This window comes from Callionymus lyra, chromosome 1 (genome assembly GCF_982586985.1).
Source record: "Callionymus lyra chromosome 1, fCalLyr1.hap1.1, whole genome shotgun sequence".
NCBI classification, from domain to species: domain Eukaryota; kingdom Metazoa; phylum Chordata; class Actinopteri; order Syngnathiformes; family Callionymidae; genus Callionymus; species Callionymus lyra.
Genome location: NC_141818.1, coordinates 54516852 through 54538261, shown reverse-complemented (window position 1 = coordinate 54538261; position 21410 = coordinate 54516852). Strand labels below are relative to the sequence as shown.

The window sequence follows — 21410 nt, the reverse complement described above, 5'->3', positions numbered from 1 at the left end:
TAGTATTTACAGACCACATGACTTTTGAAGTCGTAACTACTTTCAATTTTCTCAAACCAAAATATGTCCAAACATCAGCTTTAAAAGCTGCTGGACTCACTGTATCCTCTCGTCCTCAGTCATGGCCGGGATCTCACTGGTTTTACTGTAACTGTAGAGGATGTAATAAGTGCTGCCATCTAGTGGCTCAAAGTGTAATTGCAACACAAACATTAATGTTAATCGTAAATATTTGTAAATGTTCATTATGAAAAAATAGTAATAATAATTGTTTTAATTTATTGACCATAAAATAACTTTTTAAGAGAAAATATTATTGAAATATAAACCATTAAAGAACTATTATTACAGTAAAATATGATTAGCTATGATTAGCATGATGCTAACACGCTGAACGTTTGTCTCGGTGAAAGTCAATATTATCGTGTCTTCTCAAAACGTTGTTGACATGAACGTGACTTGTGTTGACTTGTGTTGACTTGTGTTGACTTGTGTTGACTTGTGTTGACTTGTGTTGACTCGACTAATATAAAGATAACATGTTTGTGTTGAACTAGCTCAGCAGCAACTGGATCATCAGAAGGTCGAGTCCAGGATCAATACTGTTAGTAATAAAAGTGCGAAGAATCAAATCAATGATCAGAGTTTTATTCATTTGATCCTGTAGTTCCACCAGCGACCTCTAGGTGACAATAACCAGAAGTGTCTTCGTTTGTTTCAAAGTATAAAACTATTATAGCAACAATTAAAAAAATATCAAATGTATTACATTCATTTTTAAATAATTGGAATTGAAAATATCAAACTTTATTTGTTAGAAAAAAAGGAACCTTTACATTTGGAAAGTATTAAATTAAATGAAAATTAAATGCTTAAAAAAATTCAAATTTCTAGACATTTTAAAGTTTCAACATTAAAATGTTAAATTCAATCTTTATATTTTCTGATGCCACTGATGTTTAACTTCCATAGTTCTTGTGTTTTTCAATCAGAGTTTATGTTTTTGATACTTTTACTGTCTCACCTGTACTTTATATCAACCTCCTCAACTGTTGCATTATGGGACTTTGCAAGTGGAGCTTGTAACGTTTTATTGTTTGTATGACGGTCGTAATGTTTTAATAGTTAAATCTATAAATCCATCAATCAATCAATAAAGTTTTATATCAACTCGACCTGGGAATTCAGGTCATGGTGTTTAAATATTTAATCACTTAAATATCAAGAGGTTTTCTTTCGCGATCCTGTCGATATTCAACTGAACTCTAGCATGTTTTCATTTTGTTTGTACATTTTCATGTTGCAATTAAACATTCGGCCATTAGATGGCAGCTGTCCTTACATCGCCCACAGCTGAAGGTACAATAAAATCCTGCAATATCCCGGCCATGCCTGAGCACGAGAGGATACAGTTAGACAGTGGTCTCTCTCTGCTGGTTCCTCTGTTGGTTCTTCTGCTTGTACATCTGATGATTCATCTATTGGTTCATCTGCTGGTTCATCTGATGGTTCTTCTGATGGTTCTTCTGCTTGTACATCTGATGATTCATCTATTGGTTCATCTGCTGGTTCATCTGCTGGTTCTTCTGATGGTTCTTCTGCTTGTACATCTGATGATTCATCTATTGGTTCATCTGCTGGTTCATCTGCTGGTTCTTCTGATGATTCATCTGCTGGTTCATCTCCTGGTTCATCTGCTGGTTCTTCTGATGATTCATCTGCTGGTTCATCTGCTGGTTCTTCTGATGATTCATCTGCTGGTTCATCTGCTGGTTCATCTGCTGGTTCTTCTGCTTGTTCATCTGCTTGTTCATCGGATGGTTCATCGGATGGTTCATCTGTTGGTTCATCTGCTGGTTCTTCTGATGGTTCTTCTGCTTGTTCATCTGTTGGCTCTTCTGATGGTTCATCTGCTGGTTCATCTGCTGGTTCTTCTGATGGTTCTTCTGCTTGTTCATCTGCTTGTTCATCTGCTTGTTCATCGGATGGTTCATCTGTTGGTTCATCTGCTGGTTCTTCTGATGGTTCTTCTGCTTGTTCATCTGTTGGCTCTTCTGATGGTTCATCTGCTGGTTCATCTGCTGGTTCTTCTGATGGTTCTTCTGCTTGTTCATCTGTTGGCTCATCTGCTGGTTCATCTGCTGGTTCATCTGCTGGCTCTTCTGATGGTTCATCTGCTGGTTCTTCTGCTTGTTCATCTGTTGGTTCTTCTGATGGTTCTTCTGCTTGTTCTTCTGATGGTTCTTCTGCTGTTTAATCTGTTGGTTCTTCTGATGGTTCTTCTGCTTGTTCATCTGATGGTTCCTCTGCTGGTTCATCTGCTAGTTCATCTGCTGGTTCATCTGCTGGTTCATCTGCTGGTTCATCTGCTGGTTCATCTGCTGGTTCATCTGCTAGTTCATCTGATGGTTCCTCTGCTGGTTCATCTGATGGTGCCTCTGCTGGTTCGTCTGCTGGTTCCTCCGCTGGTTCATCTGCTGGTTCATCTGCTGCTCAACCTCTGACAGATCAAACGCTTCCTCTTTAAAAAACTAAACACATGGTGGTTTTAACCGCATGATCCTGTTATAACATCAGACCATGTGACCAGTGACGTCACTAATCAAGTTGCTGGTCGTGATCAGATCAGATGTTCAGAGCAACAGAGTTTCAAAGATGAAACTTTCCATGAAGATGATTCTGGAAACACTTGCTGCTGAAAAGTCTTTCTCTTCACTGACGATGTTTCACCGAAGTCACTGGAAAATATCATTAGGATCATATTCACCACAACTGCTGGTCATTAATACTGTATTTATATATTTTTAATATATATACATATATTAATCATCATTAAATATTTGAAGAAGAAGAAGCTGTCGCCTCATTTCCTGTTTGAGAGTTTGATTTCATTTCAAACATAAAGTTCTCGTCATCGTCAACTTGAGTTCGATCAGAAAATCTTTTCAAAGTCATCAAAGCGTCCGAACGTGTCTTTGATGAAACTTTGATACAAACGTTTTTTAAAAGTGGTTTCGTCACCATTTTAGTGTTGAAAGAAGAGATTTGAGGTGTTTGTCTCTGGTGAACAATCTTTATTTAATATTGTTTAGAACTATTGTAGTTTAAATATAACAATTTTTATTTAATATTGTTTAGAACAATTGTAGTTTAAATATAACAATTTTTATTTAATATTGTTTAGAACAATTGTAGTTTAAATATAACAATTTTTATTTAATATTGTTTAGAACAATTGTAGTTTAAATATAACAATTTTTATTTAATATTGTTTAGAACAATTGTAGTTTAAATATAACAATTTTTATTTAATATTGTTTAGAACAATAATATTTTAAATAAAACTATTTTTTTTAAATATTATTTTGAACAATAATAGTTTAAATAAAACAATTTTTATTTAATATTATTTAGAAAAATAATAGTTTAAATAAAACAATTTTATTTAATATTATTTTGAACAATAATAGTTTAAATAAAACAATTTTTATTTAATATTATTTTGAACAATAATAGTTTAAATATAACAATCTTTAATTAAACTATTATTTTGAAAAATAATAATTTTAATAAAATATTTTTTATTTAATATTATTTTTGCACAATAATTGTTTGAATAAAACATTTTTTATTTAATATTATTTAGAACAATAATAGTTTAAATAAAACAATCTTTAATTAAACTATTATTTTGAAAAATAATAATTTGAATAAAACATTTTTTATTGAATACTATTTAGAACAATAATAGTTTAAATAAAACAATCTTTAATTAAACTATTATTTTGAAAAATAATAATTTGAATAAAACATTTTTTATTGAATACTATTTAGAACAATAATAGTTTAAATAAAACAATCTTTAATTAAACTATTATTTTGAAAAATAATAATTTGAATAAAACATTTTTTATTGAATACTATTTAGAACAATAATAGTTTAAATAAAACAATCTTTATTTAATATTATTTAGAACAATAATAGTTTAAATAAAACAATCTTTATTTAATATTATTTTGAACAATAATAGTTTGAATAAAACAATCTTTATTTAATATTATTTTGAACAATAATAGTTTGAATAAAACAATCTTTATTTAATTTTTTTTTATTCGACACAAACTTCTATATTTTCAACAAAGTTTAAATGACTTTATAAATATAATAAATAATAATTCAATGATAATAATAAACTTTTTTTATTTTTTATTTAAATGTTATTTTTAAATCTATGAATAATTTACTTTGAATCATTAAATACAAATGTGTTATTTATTTTTATTTAAATTCTTTACACGTGATATTCTAATTTAAATACATTTTCAATTTGTTTAGCCTTTAAATCTAATAGAGAAATGTATATATTTTGACACAATCAGAATCCATGTGTAAAAAAATAAATAACGTTGAAACTATTAAACCAACATTTCTATAGTGAAGCTAAAAATTCTACAAATGAAAAAAAAATGTATTTTTGAATTACAATATCAATAAAATCTAAATGTATTGATTTATTTTGAAATAAAAAAGTTATTTTTTATTTAATTGACTTACGTTTAAATGTTCTAATTATTTCATTTAATATTTATAAAAAACACATCAATAAACTGAATTAGATTGAAAAAACAAATACGAAACATAATGTCTGTATTAAACAATGTAAATGTCAATCATTCAGAGTCACTGATGTCCTTCAATCCTGTGATGTCACTGCGTAGCCATGACGACGACGACAACATAATCAACAGCTGGTGGGACTGAGAAGGTGTTCTGTGTGCAGGTCAGATTTTCTCCTGGGCGTCTGTGTGGAGTCGACCACACTCCCTCTCCTCAACAACGACGGCTTTTGCCTGCATCCTCCAGTGTTTCTTCTGTCAGCGAGTCCAGCGGAGCTGCAGCTCTTCCAGCCCCGACGCCAGCGAGGAGGCCGGCCCCACGGACATGGTGAAGATGACCAAGTCCAAGACCTTCCAGGCCTACCTGCCGTCCTGCCACCGCACCTACAGCTGCATCCACTGCCGCGCTCACCTGGCCAACCACGACGAGCTCATCTCCAAGGTCAGTTGTCGGCCATTTTGACACTTTTATCGCCAGAAGAATTATTTTTGTCTTCATGTGTTGAAGGTCGATTTGTTTATTCATCAATAAATCAAAAATTGGATTTTAACCTAAAATACTGTCAGTTAAAAACAGCAGGAGGCTCTTTTTTCAACTTTTTTCACTTGAAATATGTCTTTAATTTCCATTAAAAAGTGACTCAACTTTTAAAACAATTTTTAAAAAGATGTTTCACTTAAATTTCACTCACTTCTACAAATTATGCTTAAAAACGTTTTTCACTTCAATAAAATACAAATAAAAACTACTTCAAAACTTTCTTTGATTTTAATCGAAAAACCAATGACTTCAGAATCTTTAAAACAGTTTGTTTTGTTTTTTTAACTTTTTATTAAAAGCCCTTTTCTCTGAAAAAACGACTCTAAATAAGTTAAAAATAATCTTCAGAACCTTTTCCAACTTAATTTCAAACTTAACATAAAAAATGACTTAATTTTTTGATTAAAATTGAAAACAAAAAAAAAAGTTTACTTCAGGATCAGAAGTTATTTTTGACTGGAGTCGAAGCTTTTGATTTAGATAAACTTCTATATCAACTTCTTTGATTGAGATGTTTAAGATAAGATAAGAGACAGAGATCAACATGTAAAGATGGAACTCGTTTGATGAAGGAAAACAAACAGATTTAACCTGAAAGAACGAAACAGTATCAAAATCAAACTTCCTGTTTCGTAAAAATACATTTTTGGACGACCAAGACAGGCCTGTGTGTGGCGGGTCTGTCCCGGGACCTCCTCCTAACTGTCAAAAACATCTGAACACAACTCAAACTTCTCTCTCAGAATAGACTGAGATGGTCCACATCACTCCCATGATGCCTTTCTGCTCCCCGCTCTGTAAAGTGACAGCTGATTGGTCGCTACGACACTGAGTTTAAAAAGAATCTACTTCTATGTTTACTGTGGCAAAAGGATCAACGGTTTGTTGGCTGGGCGGCAAAGCATTATGGCTCTGAGACTCTGAGTCTCTGAGACTCTGAGACTCTGAGACTCTGACTCTGAGACTCTGACGTTCATGAGTCTCCTCCTGGTTTACTCTGGAGACGCTCGTGACGATGCGAGCGCTGGTGTCTTGACAGGAAGTCTTCAGGGTCGTCGTGAAGATCTGCAGCTCGTTCAGTGACGTCAGTGACAGCAGCTCGTGTTGATCGTCAGACATTTATTTACATTTATTTATTTATTTACTCTCTTGGTCTGTGAGCGACTGGAGTGACCTCTGAGTGACCTCTGAGGAGTGACCTCTGAGTGACCTTTTATTGTTATTTTAGGAGTGACACGTATTTTTATTGACGGTCTTTTGAATAATGTCTTTGTTTCTTGTTCACAGTAGTGATTGATCACGATACATAGTGATACTGTAGTAACAAGTATATATGTGTAGTATTGTTCAGTACTTGACTCTGGTGTTGTGATAGTGTAGTAACAAGTATATATGTGTAGTATTGTTCAGTACTTGACTCTGGTGTTGTGATAGTGTAGTAACAAGTATATATGTGTAGTATTGTCCAGTACTTGACTCTGGTGTTGTGATAGTGTAGTAACAAGTATATATGTGTAGTATTGTTCAGTACTTGACTCTGGTGTTGTGATAGTGTAGTAACAAGTATATATGTGTAGTATTGTCCAGTACTTGACTCTGGTGTTGTGATAGTGTAGTAACAAGTATATATGTGTAGTATTGTTCAGTACTTGACTCTGGTGTTGTGATAGTGTAGTAACAAGTATATATGTGTAGTATTGTCCAGTACTTGACTCTGGTGTTGTGATAGTGTAGTAACAAGTATATATGTGTAGTATTGTCCAGTACTTGACTCTGGTGTTGTGATAGTGTAGTAACAAGTATATATGTGTAGTATTGTCCAGTACTTGACTCTGGTGTTGTGATAGTGTAGTAACAAGTATACATGTGTAGTATTGTCCAGTACTTGACTCTGGTGTTGTGATAGTGTAGTAACAAGTATACATGTGTAGTATTGTCCAGTACTTGACTCTGGTGTTGTGATAGTGTAGTAACAAGTATATATGTGTAGTATTGTCCAGTACTTGACTCTGGTGTTGTGATAGTGTAGTAACAAGTATATATGTGTAGTATTGTCCAGTACTTGACTCTGGTGTTGTGATAGTGTAGTAACAAGTATATATGTGTAGTATTGTCCAGTACTTGACTCTGGTGTTGTGATAGTGTAGTAACAAGTATATATGTGTAGTATTGTACAGTACTTGACTCTGGTGTTGTGATAGTGTAGTAACAAGTATACATGTGTAGTATTGTCCAGTACTTGACTCTGGTGTTGTGATAGTGTAGTAACAAGTATACATGTGTAGTATTGTCCAGTACTTGACTCTGGTGTTGTGATAGTGTAGTAACAAGTATACATGTGTAGTATTGTCCAGTACTTGTCTCTGGTGTTGTGATAGTGTAGTAACAAGTATATATGTGTAGTATTGTCCAGTACTTGACTCTGGTGTTGTGATAGTGTAGTAACAAGTATATATGTGTAGTATTGTCCAGTACTTGACTCTGGTGTTGTGATAGTGTAGTAACAAGTATATATGTGTAGTATTGTCCAGTACTTGACTCTGGTGTTGTGATAGTGTATCTTGTAAAAGTACCTTTTGATAGCTAACTAGCTAAACTAGTTTTTGAAACTTAAAAATGTCAAAAAACACTTCTTGACTTGAATTTATAATTAGATAAAAATACTTTTTTCGACTGATTTTATAACTCTATGAAGATACAAACCTCACTCCCACTCATCACTTCAGCTGCTTGTAAGATATTCTTCTGTATTGAATGTTCATTCAAGGTCAAATATGTGTCGATAAACGGATCATCCTTTTTTTTAACTAAACTGGTAGAACATGTTCTTTACTTGTACTCTCAGTCTCTCTGTGTTGTTGGTGTAGACGTGTGTGTCGTCGGTGTAGACGTGTGTGTCGTCGGCGTAGACGTGTGTGTCGTCGGCGTAGACGTGCGTGTCGTCGGCGTAGACGTGCGTGTCGTCGGCGTAGACGTGCGTGTCGTCGGCGTAGACGTACGTGTCGTCGGCGTAGACGTGCGTGTCGTCGGCGTAGACGTGCGTGTCGTCGGCGTAGATGTGCGTGTCGTCGGCGTAGACGTGCGTGTCGTCGGCGTAGACGTGCGTGTCGTCGGCGTAGACGTGCGTGTCGTCGGCGTAGACGTGCGTGTCGTCGGCGTAGACGTGCGTGTCGTCGGCGTAGACGTGCGTGTCGTCGGCGTAGACGTGCGTGTCGTCGGCGTAGACGTGCGTGTCGTCGGCGTAGACGTGCGTGTCGTCGGCGTAGACGTGCGTGTCGTCGGCGTAGACGTGCGTGTCGTCGGCGTAGACGTGCGTGTCGTCGGCGTAGACGTGCGTGTCGTCGGCGTAGACGTGCGTGTCGTCGGCGTAGACGTGCGTGTCGTCGGCGTAGACGTGCGTGTCGTCGGCGTAGACGTGCGTGTCGTCGGCGTAGACGTGCGTGTCGTCGGCGTAGACGTGCGTGTCGTCGGCGTAGACGTGCGTGTCGTCGGCGTAGACGTGCGTGTCGTCGGCGTAGACGTGCGTGTCGTCGGCGTAGACGTGTGTGTGTCGGCGGCGTAGACGTGTGTGTCGGCGGCGTAGACGTGTGTGTCGTCGGCGTAGACGTGTGTGTCGTCGGCGTAGACGTGTGTGTCATCGGCGTAGACGTGTGTGTCGTCGGTGTAGACGTGTGTGTCATCGGTGTAGACGACAAGTTCATGTTATCGTTCCACAAACGTTGGATTGAAGCAGGAGTTGCTTCATCTTCACAGGTGTCGACCAACGTTCTCTCGCTCACTGTCTCAGTGACACTCGATCGGACTCGACTCGAGGTCACGGCGGGATAGAGTCCAAATAGAGTCTTCTCTCCACATCACAGGAATGTTGCAGAACCGGCGTCACCTGACGACTGCTGTTGAAGCAGCACATTAGTCGCGAGTCAATCGCTAAAGTGCTTTAGCTCGAGGCTACGTGAGGACAACGTTTGTTTTGGTCCAGTTTTTTTAAGGAGCCTTTGATCCTCCTGGCGGCTACAAAAAGTGAACTAGATCGTGCGCTAGTTTTTGGCTTTCAAGGAAAATGAAAGGAGCACAAACGCACAAAAACGACTTATGAAACGTACGTCGTTTCAGAAAGTGTGTTTCGTGAAAGAATGTTTTCGGATGTGTTGCCCTTCTTCCTGGGAACTTGAGCGCTACGCTAACTTGAGCGCTACGCTAACTTGAGCGCTACGCTAACTTGAGCGCTACGCTAACTTGAGCGTTACACTTACTTGAGCGTTACACTTACTTGAGCGCTACGCTAACTTGAGCGCTACGCTTACTTGAGCGTTACACTTACTTGAGCGCTACGCTAACTTGAGCGTTACACTTACTTGAGCGCTACGCTAACTTGAGCGCTACGCTTACTTGAGCGTTACACTTACTTGAGCGCTACGCTAACTTGAGCGCTACGCTTACTTGAGCGCTACGCTAACTTGAGCGCTACGCTAACTTGAGTGACTCCACGAGTCAAAGTTTCCAATGAGTTCGTGTCCGATATGAAGATGAAGAGATGTTTGATCTTTAGGTTTGTTTGCCAAAATTAAACTATATAGCTGAGCAACACAGCTAATGGCTACGTTAAAAACGCAACATTTTGTTTCATTCCATTGAACAATATTTCTTGGTAAAGAGTTCTGAGGTTCAAAGGTCAAAGGTTTTGTTGCTCAGAACAAGAACTTCGGTTCCTCGCTGAGAAGATACGTGAGGAAGCCAAGATGAGGATCAGCTCCTCTACATCTGAGACCATGATTCTCAGCTGGAAAAATGTCCTTCTAAGTCAGAGACGAGATCCGCTCAAGAGAGAAGATTTGTTAAAGTATCTCATGGTCTTGTTTGCGAGTGAAGGACGATGAGGACATTGTTGCGGACTAACATGTTTAAAAATGAGGGGCGTCATAGCTCAGATGGTAGAGTGGTTGCCTGCAGTCCAAAAGGTTGCAGGTTCAATCCCAGCTCCAGACAAGCTTGTGTCGTTGTGTCCCTGAGCAAGACACTTCACCCTGATTGCTCCTGATGGTGAACTTGGCGCAAGTGTGCAGCCTACAGCCTACTCACATCAGTATGTGTGAATGTCAGAGCAGAATTTTTTCCCAGCAGGGAAATATATTTAACATACAGTGAACTTGTTAGAAAATAGTTAGAATAACAATAAGAATAATGCATCGAAAATAATAACTTAAAATATAATAAAACAAAAATAATAATAATAATAAATAAATAATGTATAAATAAATACAAATGATTAAATAATATTTGATACTTTATAATGGATTAAATCAAATATATTAAAATAATAATACATAAAACAAAAAATATATTTAAAAAAAAAAAATTAATACAAAATAATATTTATCCAGGGAATCAGGGAGAGGTCAGAGAGGTCAGAGAGGTCAGTCATCAATAAATGTATATTTTATGAGCTGTCAGGTGGAAATCTTGTCACTTTACGACCGTCTGTTGTTGCCTCAGAAGTTGACGTTTAAATGTTAATTAAAATGTTCAGATACATATTTTAACTTAAACAAAGATAAGAGTCAATTCTCTGGACTCAGCTAGTCGGGGTGATAGCGTCGAGCCTCATGGCTTCTGTGCATCAACCTCTGATCAAGTTACTGAGGAGAAGACGACACCGAGGCTGGTGTTTCCACCCATCGCTGCCAGCTTTGAAACCAGTTCCTCCCTCGTTCTTCTAGAGAGAGAGAGAAGGTTGTAGGTTCGACTTCCTCACAGTTGAAAGCATGTCTTGGGTGGAGAAGAGATGATGAGTCGAGAGGATTAACCTGAACACGGTCGCGAGGATGTTCGACCGAAGCCTGGAGTCGCCTCCGTTAAACCGTGAAGATTAGTGGCTGAAGTGTTGCTGCAGGTTCTGTTCGCTCGCACATGACACACAAACCAGCACCTCGGCGCTCGCTGGTTCTTAATCCAGTTTAGTGTCTGCAAATAAAAGTTTATTCTCTGTAACATGTGACTAAACGTGACGACTACGTTTCTACTCGTCAGAGACGTGAGGTTTATCAAGTTAACATGTAATGACAATATATTTGTCGTCTTTTATTTCTGTTGATGTAGAAAGTATCGTTTGTAAAGTCGCATCTTCTTCTCTTTCGTTAAACCTTCTGTTTTCTTTTTCCTTTCATCTCCATCTGACTGTCTGAGGACGAACATGTGTTGGACGAGGCTCTGACGCAGCGCTAATGGCTACGTTAAAGAATTCCCCCTTATTCCCCTCTTTTTTTAATGTAGCCATTAGCGCTGCACATGTATGACCAGTTTTAGATCATATGATGGATGGATGTAACTTTATAGATCCTTTGGGAAAATAAGAAAAATCGAAAAAATTATGTTGAGAATTTTCAACATCTTTTGAGGCAAAATCAACATTTATGCAGACGATGCACCGATTAGTTCTTTGGTCACGAATGAAGGAAGAAAGTTTACGATATAAACTGCCGAAATAAGTTTTCTTCAGAGAGTGACTGGACTCTTTATTTTCTTTAAGAAAATACCTTCCTGAGGCTCCAGATGATTGTTTGTGTTTGAATTTGGTTCAGCTTTGGTTCTAATGTTATCTTAAGATCTTGTTCGACACCGTATTAAATCTTCATTCAAATATTAACAACTTCTCTCTAAAGCCAATATTTATGAATCAAAAACCTGGTTCTGGAGTGAGTTTGTTCTGGAGCGACTCTTGAGCGTCAGTGAGAGACAGATGGTTACCGTCGACAGGTTTGCTAATGGCTTCAGTTAATCTGCCGTCAGATTTCTTTGTCATTCAGTATTTTTTACGTGTAAACGCTCGCGATGAAGGAGTTGAAGCTCGTTTCTGAGGCGAGGAATGTTGTTCCCGTCGAGCGCCGCGGTCAAGAGGATTCTGGGAGTTTAGATCTGCTTTGACGGATTCATTTCTTGGGGACAAGAGTTTTTAAAACAAGGGGGATTGAAGCAGTTTAAGGGGAGTCGACCAACCTGTCGGCTTCTTTCATCGCTTCGGAGGAAGAAGAAAAGAAAAATACGGCGATATTTCTCGTGATTGTCTACGATCCTGTCGGTTTAACTGTGGAAAATAAAATATTGTTTCGAAGTCTGTCAGTGACATCAGAGAATTGATTGATTTTTTTTAAACATTACATTATTTTCTTTAATAATTGAATTCAATAATTTCTATATTTGAGCTCAATGTGTTTTTGTAATAGTTCAATAAAACATTTAAATATTTTACAAATGAATGATTTGATTTTTACACATAGAGTTTGATATTTTAATTCCGAAATCTTTTCTTTTTAATTCAAAATTGTTTAATTCGCAGCCTTTTAAATGAAATATTTAAATGTTGGATGATCGTGTCATCGATCACGGATCCATTCGCTCTAACTTTTGATTTCTTACCGACGCGCCGATGTTTCTACGTCTTCATGTGATCATCTGTGTGTCACGTGATCATCTGTGTGTCACGTGATCATCTGTGTGTCACGTGATCATCTGTGTGTCACGTGATCATCTGTGTGTCACGTGATCATCTGTGTGTCACGTGATCATCTGTGTGTCACGTGATCATCTGTGTGTCACGTGATCATCTGTGTGTCACGTGATCATCTGTGTGTCACGTGATCATCTGTGTGTCACGTGATCATCTGTGTGTCACGTGATCATCTGTGTGTCACGTGATCATCTGTGTGTCACGTGATTGGCTAAAAGTTCGATCAAGTATTATTGTTATAGTGACACTGTTGTACCAACATTACTATATTGAATTTAAAGGGCTATAAATTGAAAAATATTGAATTTAGACAATTTATTTTTGAGTTATTGTTCTCAGAATATAAAAGTCTATGTGAAAATATATTCACATTTAGAAATGATTGAATTCCATAAAATAATGAATAAACTAATAAATGACTATTTTCAACACAAATCAAACTTCAATATTCCGATGATATACTTCCATGGATGTGTTTGTGCTGCAAGGTTCTGTCAGAGTTCTGTCAGGGTTCTGTCAGGGTTCTGTCAGAGTTCTGTCAGGGTTCTGTCAGGGTTCTGTCAGAGTTCTGTCAGGGTTCTGTCAGGGTTCTGTCAGGGTTCTGTCAGGGTTCTGTCAGGGTTCTGTCAGGGTTCTGTCAGAGTTCTGTCAGGGTTCTGTCAGGGTTCTGTCAGGGTTCTGTCAGAGTTCTGTCAGGGTTCTGTCAGGGTTCTGTCAGGGTTCTGTCAGGGTTCTGTCAGGGTTCTGTCAGAGTTCTGTCAGAGTTCTGTCAGGGTTCTGTCAGGGTTCTGTCAGAGTTCTGTAAGGGTTCTGTCAGAGTTCTGTCAGAGTTCTGTCAGAGTTCTGTCAGGGTTCTGTCAGAGTTCTGTCAGGGTGCGACAAACACCCGCCGAGCTGCTGGTAAAAATAGCTCCGGTTCTGAGATGAGGGCGACGGGTCGGGTCAGATATGACGCCCAGATCTTGTCACATGACCCAGCGAGGAGAGGACGAGTCGTCGGCTCTGCAGGGCTTTGACCCAGTTCCCTCCTGCAGATCCGGGTCACATGTCTGCACCGTCGACTCACCTACAACAATGAAGGTCCAAAATAAACCGGGCCTCGGAGGAGGAGGCAGCTGGCGCCTATTAGCCGGCATTAGCTCCGCGCCCTCGACCGCTAACTGATCTGCGGCGCTGGTTCGCGATGGAAAAAGCAAAGCCGATGGAAGCCTGTCTGAGCGACAGGAGATGAAGGTTCTGTCGTCACCAGCGAGTCCTCTGACCCTGTTTTACATCCTCGGCGCCGGACGCTGCACTTCTGCTGCTGACCAGTGGTTTGGACTCGTGTCAGTGAACGTGTTCACGAGAGAACCTCTGGTGTCTGAACCTCTGGTGTCTGAACCTCTGGTGTCTGAACCTCTGGTGTCCGAACCTCTGGTGTCCGAACCTCTGGTGTCCGAACCTCTGGTGTCCGAACCTCTGGTGTCCGAACCTCTGGTGTCCGAACCTCTGGTGTCCGAACCTCTGGTGTCTGAACCTCTGGTGTCCGAACCTCTGGTGTCCGAACCTCTGGTGTCTGAACCTCTGGTGTCCGAACCTCTGGTGTCTGAACCTCTGGTGTCTGAACCTCTGGTGTCCGAACCTCTGGTGTCTGAACCTCTGGTGTCCGAACCTCTGGTGTCCGAACCTCTGGTGTCCGAACCTCTGGTGTCCGAACCTCTGGTGTCTGAACCTCTGGTGTCCGAACCTCTGGTGTCTGAACCTCTGGTGTCTGAACCTCTGGTGTCCGAACCTCTGGTGTCCGAACCTCTGGTGTCCGAACCTCTGGTGTCTGAACCTCTGGTGTCCGAACCTCTGGTGTCCGAACCTCTGGTGTCCGAACCTCTGGTGTCTGAACCTCTGGTGTCTGAACCTCTGGTGTCTGAACCTCTGGTGTCCGAACCTCTGGTGTCTGAACCTCTGGTGTCTGAACCTCTGGTGTCTGAACCTCTGGTGTCTGAACCTCTGGTGTCCGAACCTCTGGTGTCCGAACCTCTGGTGTCTGAACCTCTGGTGTCTGAACCTCTGGTGTCTGAACCTCTGGTGTCTGAACCTCTGGTGTCTGAACCTCTGGTGTCCGAACCTCTGGTGTCTGAACCTCTGGTGTCCGAACCTCTGGTGTCTGAACCTCTGGTGTCCGAACCTCTGGTGTCTGAACCTCTGGTGTCCGAACCTCTGGTGTCTGAACCTCTGGTGTCCGAACCTCTGGTGTCTGAACCTCTGGTGTCTGAACCTCTGGTGTCTGAACCTCTGGTGTCTGAACCTCTGGTGTCCGAACCTCTGGTGTCTGAACCTCTGGTGTCTGAACCTCTGGTGTCCGAACCTCTGGTGTCTGAACCTCTGGTGTCCGAACCTCTGGTGTCCGAACCTCTGGTGTCCGAACCTCTGGTGTCCGAACCTCTGGTGTCTGAACCTCTGGTGTCCGAACCTCTGGTGTCTGAACCTCTGGTGTCTGAACCTCTGGTGTCCGAACCTCTGGTGTCCGAACCTCTGGTGTCCGAACCTCTGGTGTCTGAACCTCTGGTGTCCGAACCTCTGGTGTCTGAACCTCTGGTGTCCGAACCTCTGGTGTCTGAACCTCTGGTGTCTGAACCTCTGGTGTCCGAACCTCTGGTGTCCGAACCTCTGGTGTCCGAACCTCTGGTGTCCGAACCTCTGGTGTCTGAACCTCTGGTGTCTGAACCTCTGGTGTCCGAACCTCTGGTGTCTGAACCTCTGGTGTCCGAACCTCTGGTGTCTGAACCTCTGGTGTCCGAACCTCTGGTGTCTGAACCTCTGGTGTCTGAACCTCTGGTGTCTGAACCTCTGGTGTCTGAACCTCTGGTGTCCGAACCTCTGGTGTCTGAACCTCTGGTGTCCGAACCTCTGGTGTCTGAACCTCTGGTGTCCGAACCTCTGGTGTCTGAACCTCTGGTGTCCGAACCTCTGGTGTCTGAACCTCTGGTGTCCGAACCTCTGGTGTCTGAACCTCTGGTGTCTGAACCTCTGGTGTCTGAACCTCTGGTGTCTGAACCTCTGGTGTCCGAACCTCTGGTGTCTGAACCTCTGGTGTCTGAACCTCTGGTGTCCGAACCTCTGGTGTCTGAACCTCTGGTGTCCGAACCTCTGGTGTCCGAACCTCTGGTGTCCGAACCTCTGGTGTCCGAACCTCTGGTGTCTGAACCTCTGGTGTCCGAACCTCTGGTGTCTGAACCTCTGGTGTCTGAACCTCTGGTGTCCGAACCTCTGGTGTCCGAACCTCTGGTGTCCGAACCTCTGGTGTCTGAACCTCTGGTGTCCGAACCTCTGGTGTCCGAACCTCTGGTGTCCGAACCTCTGGTGTCCGAACCTCTGGTGTCTGAACCTCTGGTGTCCGAACCTCTGGTGTCTGAACCTCTGGTGTCTGAACCTCTGGTGTCCGAACCTCTGGTGTCCGAACCTCTGGTGTCCGAACCTCTGGTGTCTGAACCTCTGGTGTCCGAACCTCTGGTGTCTGAACCTCTGGTGTCCGAACCTCTGGTGTCTGAACCTCTGGTGTCTGAACCTCTGGTGTCCGAACCTCTGGTGTCCGAACCTCTGGTGTCCGAACCTCTGGTGTCCGAACCTCTGGTGTCTGAACCTCTGGTGTCTGAACCTCTGGTGTCCGAACCTCTGGTGTCTGAACCTCTGGTGTCTGAACCTCTGGTGTCTGAACCTCTGGTGTCTGAACCTCTGGTGTCCGAACCTCTGGTGTCTGAACCTCTGGTGTCCGAACCTCTGGTGTCTGAACCTCTGGTGTCCGAACCTCTGGTGTCTGAACCTCTGGTGTCCGAACCTCTGGTGTCTGAACCTCTGGTGTCCGAACCTCTGGTGTCTGAACCTCTGGTGTCTGAACCTCTGGTGTCTGAACGCATGGATCACGACGCAGGGAAACAATTATTGTTCTTTTATTTTGGCTTTTTTAACTATAGTACTTTTTTTGTTTACAATTCAATTAAGTGTGTTTGAAGTAAAATATTACATTCATTTTTGCAGCGGAAGGAACAATGAAATCCTTCCATGACTGAGGACGAGAGGATACAATAAACACTTCTAATTGTGAAACCAAAATACAGTGAAACATCAGCTTTCAAAGCTGCTGGAGTCAACTGTATCCTCTCGTCCTCAGTCCTCGACATGATCGTTTAGGATCGATCGCGTTGTCGTCAATTGGAAAAATCAATATTTTACACACAATTAATTGAAAACTATGACGAAATTAAACATGATTTCAAAGGCAAAAAAATTAATAGTTATTTTGAATAACATTTTGGTATCTTTAAAAATATATTTGTTAAATATTTATTAAAATCACAATGGTTCGAAACTAATTTATATTTATTCTATAATTGTCTTTATTGAGCTTAATTGTATTAATATTAATTAAACATTACTCAATTAAAAAATGAAATGAAGTTTGTAATATCGATACAGTGTCTTGAAGAAGAAAAAAACTAAATAATGGATATTTTCTCGCACGGTTGTTACTCTAATATCTAAAGGCAACAAAAGTGTTTCTTGTAAAAACAGACAAAAGTTCCTTTAAAGATGATTCAAGCCTCGAGTCGACGTTTAACTGCAGCAGTAAAAAGGTTTCTTTGAATCTTAACTGGTCGTGAAATGGAAGCAGACGTAGATGAGTATTAATGCGGAGCAACATAAAAGAACACTGTTGTTATTCAAGCACTTTCCCTTGTTTGCTTTCTCGGCAAATGATTCCAATTTGAGGTTTTGTTTTGATTCTTTAGATCCTCGAGAAGAAAAACAACCTTTGTTTTCTCGTGTCTCATCATCAGTAGCATCTCTGAGCTTCAAGAGCTTCTTCAGTCACAAGATTCATTGTGTTGTGTCTTCGATCCCGACGACCACAACATGTAACACACACATGTAACACACACATGTAACACACACATGTAACACACACATGTAACACACACATGTAACACAAGCATGTAACACACACATGTAACACAAGCATGTAACACACACATGTAACACAAACATGTAACACACACATGTAACACAAACATGTAACACAAACATGTAACACAAACATGCTAACACAAACATGTAACACAAACATGCTAACACAAACATGTAACACAAACATGTAACACACACATGTAACACACACATGTAACACACACATGTAACACACACATGTAACACAAACATGTAACACAAACATGTAACACAAACATGTAACACAAACATGTAACACACACATGTAACACAAACATGTAACACAAACATGTAACACACACATGTAACACACACATGTAACACACACATGTAACACAAACATGTAACACAAACATGTAACACAAACATGTAACACAAACATGTAACACAAACATGTAACACAAACATGTAACACAAACATGTAACACAAACATGTAACACAAACATGTAACACAAACATGTAACACAAGCATGTAACACAAACATGTAACACAAACATGTAACACAAACATGTATCACAAACATGTAACACAAACATGCTAACACAAACATGTAACACAAACATGTAACACAAACATGTAACACAAACATGTAACACAAGCATGTAACATGGACACACAACACAGACACACACCAGCAGATGTTGAGCATCAAAGATGAAAACAAACATCTGGGATCTCAGAGCGAGAATCTGAATCTGAGCTTTTATCGCCGCTTTCATGTCTGAACACCTGTGGCTGGTTTGATGTTTTCATCTTTGATTTGGTTTTGTTTGGTTTTTCCTTTTCTGTCGCTCAGTTAGAGGAAAATAGAATTCATTTTAACGTGAAATTATTGTTGTTTGACGCATAAATCAACAGTTTCTGAGCTGAATATTGTCAAGTATCTGTTCATACGATACATATGAGTATATATATGTGTAGTATTGTCCAGTACTTGACTCTGGTGTTGTGATACTGTAGTAACAAGTATATATGTGTAGTATTGTCCAGTACTTGACTCTGGTGTTGTGATAGTGTAGTAACAAGGATATATGTGTAGTATTGTCCAGTACTTGACTCTGGTGTTGTGATAGTGTAGTAACAAGTATATATGTGTAGTATTGTCCAGTACTTGACTCTGGTGTTGTGATAGTGTAGTAACAAGTATATATGTGTAGTATTGTCCAGTACTTGACTCTGGTGTTGTGATAGTGTAGTAACAAGTATATATGTGTAGTATTGTCCAGTACTTGACTCTGGTGTTGTGATAGTGTAGTAACAAGTATATGTGTGTAGTATTGTCCAGTACTTGACTCTGGTGTTGTGATACTGTAGTAACAAGTATATATGTGTAGTATTGTCCAGTACTTGACTCTGGTGTTGTGTTAGTGTAGTAACAAGTATATATGTGTAGTATTGTCCAGTACTTGACTCTGGTGTTGTGATAGTGTAGTAACAAGTATATATGTGTAGTATTGTCCAGTACTTGACTCTGGTGTTGTGATACTGTAGTAACAAGTATATATGTGTAGTATTGTCCAGTACTTGACTCTGGTGTTGTGATAGTGTAGTAACAAGTATATATGTGTAGTATTGTGGAGTACTTGACTCTGGTGTTGTGATACTGTAGTAACAAGTATATATGTGTAGTATTGTGGAGTACTTGACTCTGGTGTTGTGATAGTGTAGTAACAAGTATATGTGTGTAGTATTGTCCAGTACTTGACTCTGGTGTTGTGATACTGTAGTAACAAGTATATATGTGTAGTATTGTCCAGTACTTGACTCTGGTGTTGTGTTAGTGTAGTAACAAGTATATATGTGTAGTATTGTCCAGTACTTGACTCTGGTGTTGTGATAGTGTAGTAACAAGTATATATGTGTACTATTGTCCAGTACTTGACTCTGGTGTTGTGATAGTGTAGTAACAAGTATATGTGTGTAGTATTGTCCAGTACTTGACTCTGGTGTTGTGATACTGTAGTAACAAGTATATATGTGTAGTATTGTCCAGTACTTGACTCTGGTGTTGTGTTAGTGTAGTAACAAGTATATATGTGTAGTATTGTCCAGTACTTGACTCTGGTGTTGTGATAGTGTAGTAACAAGTATATATGTGTACTATTGTCCAGTACTTGACTCTGGTGTTGTGATAGTGTAGTAACAAGTATATATGTGTAGTATTGTCCAGTACTTGACTCTGGTGTTGTGATAGTGTAGTAACAAGTATATATGTGTAGTATTGTCCAGTACTTGACTCTGGTGTTGTGATAGTGTAGTAACAAGTATATATGTGTAGTATTGTCCAGTACTTGACTCTGGTGTTGTGATAGTGTAGTAACAAGTATATGTGTGTAGTATTGTCCAGTACTTGACTCTGGTGTAACTGTATTGACTCAAAATAAATGGTAAAAAATGAAATATGATTTAAAATAAAAAATATAATTGATACTCTGCTGATTGAGATCGATGTTGTCGTGAAACAAGTCAAGGCTCAAACAAAAAGTGTATCAACAGGAAGTATGAGTTTTATATTGTCTTTTCATTCTTTGTGTTTTTATCCTAATTATCTCTTTTTTTTTCTCCTTCATCAAACAAATACCACATGTTTTGTTAAGATCAATGATTCCTTATCTTAAATACTGGCATCTTCATAGGTCAGCATATCAAAGTACATGTCAATCTACTTTGATTTTCAACAGAAGTACTGTTGTAAACTTGATGATGAAGATGATGATGATGTTTGTGAAGATGATGATGATGAAGATGAAGATGATGATGATGAAGATGATGAAGATGATGATGATGTTTGTGAAGATGATGATGATGAAGATGAAGATGATGATGATGAAGATGATGATGAAGATGATGATGATGATGAAGATGATGATGAGATGATGATGATGATGATGATGAAGATGATGATGATGAAGATGATGATGAGATGATGAAGATGATGATGATGATGATGATGATGATGATGATGATGGAGTGTCACCTCCAAGTCTGGGAACCAATACAAAAAGTCATAACAAGTTAAGTTACGACGAACAATAATAGATCTGAAAGTAAGAACCAGAATTTTAAAATGATCCTGAAAGAAACTGGCAGCCAGTGAAGAGTTTGAAGGAGAAATGCGAGTTCTTCTACTAGAGCGGCTCAGAATGATAACTTTTACCGACTTAGTTACCTACTCACTCATTACTACCGTTGTTGACTCACAACCTTTTGTTTTTGTCTTTTTCTTGCAGTCATTTCAAGGCAGCCAAGGAAGAGCCTACTTGTTCAACTCAGTGTAAGTAAAGTCAACACGTTAGCTCTGTTGTTAGCATAGCTTGTTAGCTCGAGGAACTAGTTAATAATAACAATAATAATAATAATAATCTCTATTTATATAGCGCCTTGTGGTTTGTTTGTGTCAATATTGACCTTCTGTCTAATGGCTACACTGCAAACTGTGTGTTTATGTGTCCCTGAAGTTGAAGCTTGTAAATTAAACATATTTGAAGATATTCGTGTAAATATAAGTATCATTAACTGCTTTCACACTTGAGATATGACTTTAGTTTTTAAAAACTTTTCATGGATTGAATCCTTCGAGTTCACACGACAGAAACCAGGAACTAAACCAGCTGCTTGTTAAAACCTTTTGAAAGTGCTCTATAAACTCCAGAATAGGACTCCAAAACGAACCAGTTTGATTTGTATTATATTTTTAAACAATAACAATCGTCTGTGATTCATCAGCGGAAAAGTCGCAACGATTTTTCAATAAACACACAAAACAAAG

The 21410-nt window shown here is 39.5% G+C and overlaps 1 protein-coding gene across 3 annotated transcripts in view; it reads left to right on the top strand.

Annotated features, from left to right (window-relative positions):
- ypel1 (yippee-like 1) overlaps nt 1-21410 on the top strand; it is a 35357-nt gene that overhangs the window by 6414 nt on the left and 7533 nt on the right. For all 3 annotated transcript variants that reach the window (XM_087813210.1, XM_087813202.1, XM_087813219.1), the window contains exons 2-3: nt 4782-5059; nt 20872-20915. In XM_087813210.1, the coding sequence (XP_087669336.1) occupies nt 4943-5059; nt 20872-20915 (161 nt within the window). In that variant the 5' untranslated portion in view covers nt 4782-4942. The remainder of the gene's footprint in view (nt 1-4781; nt 5060-20871; nt 20916-21410) is intronic.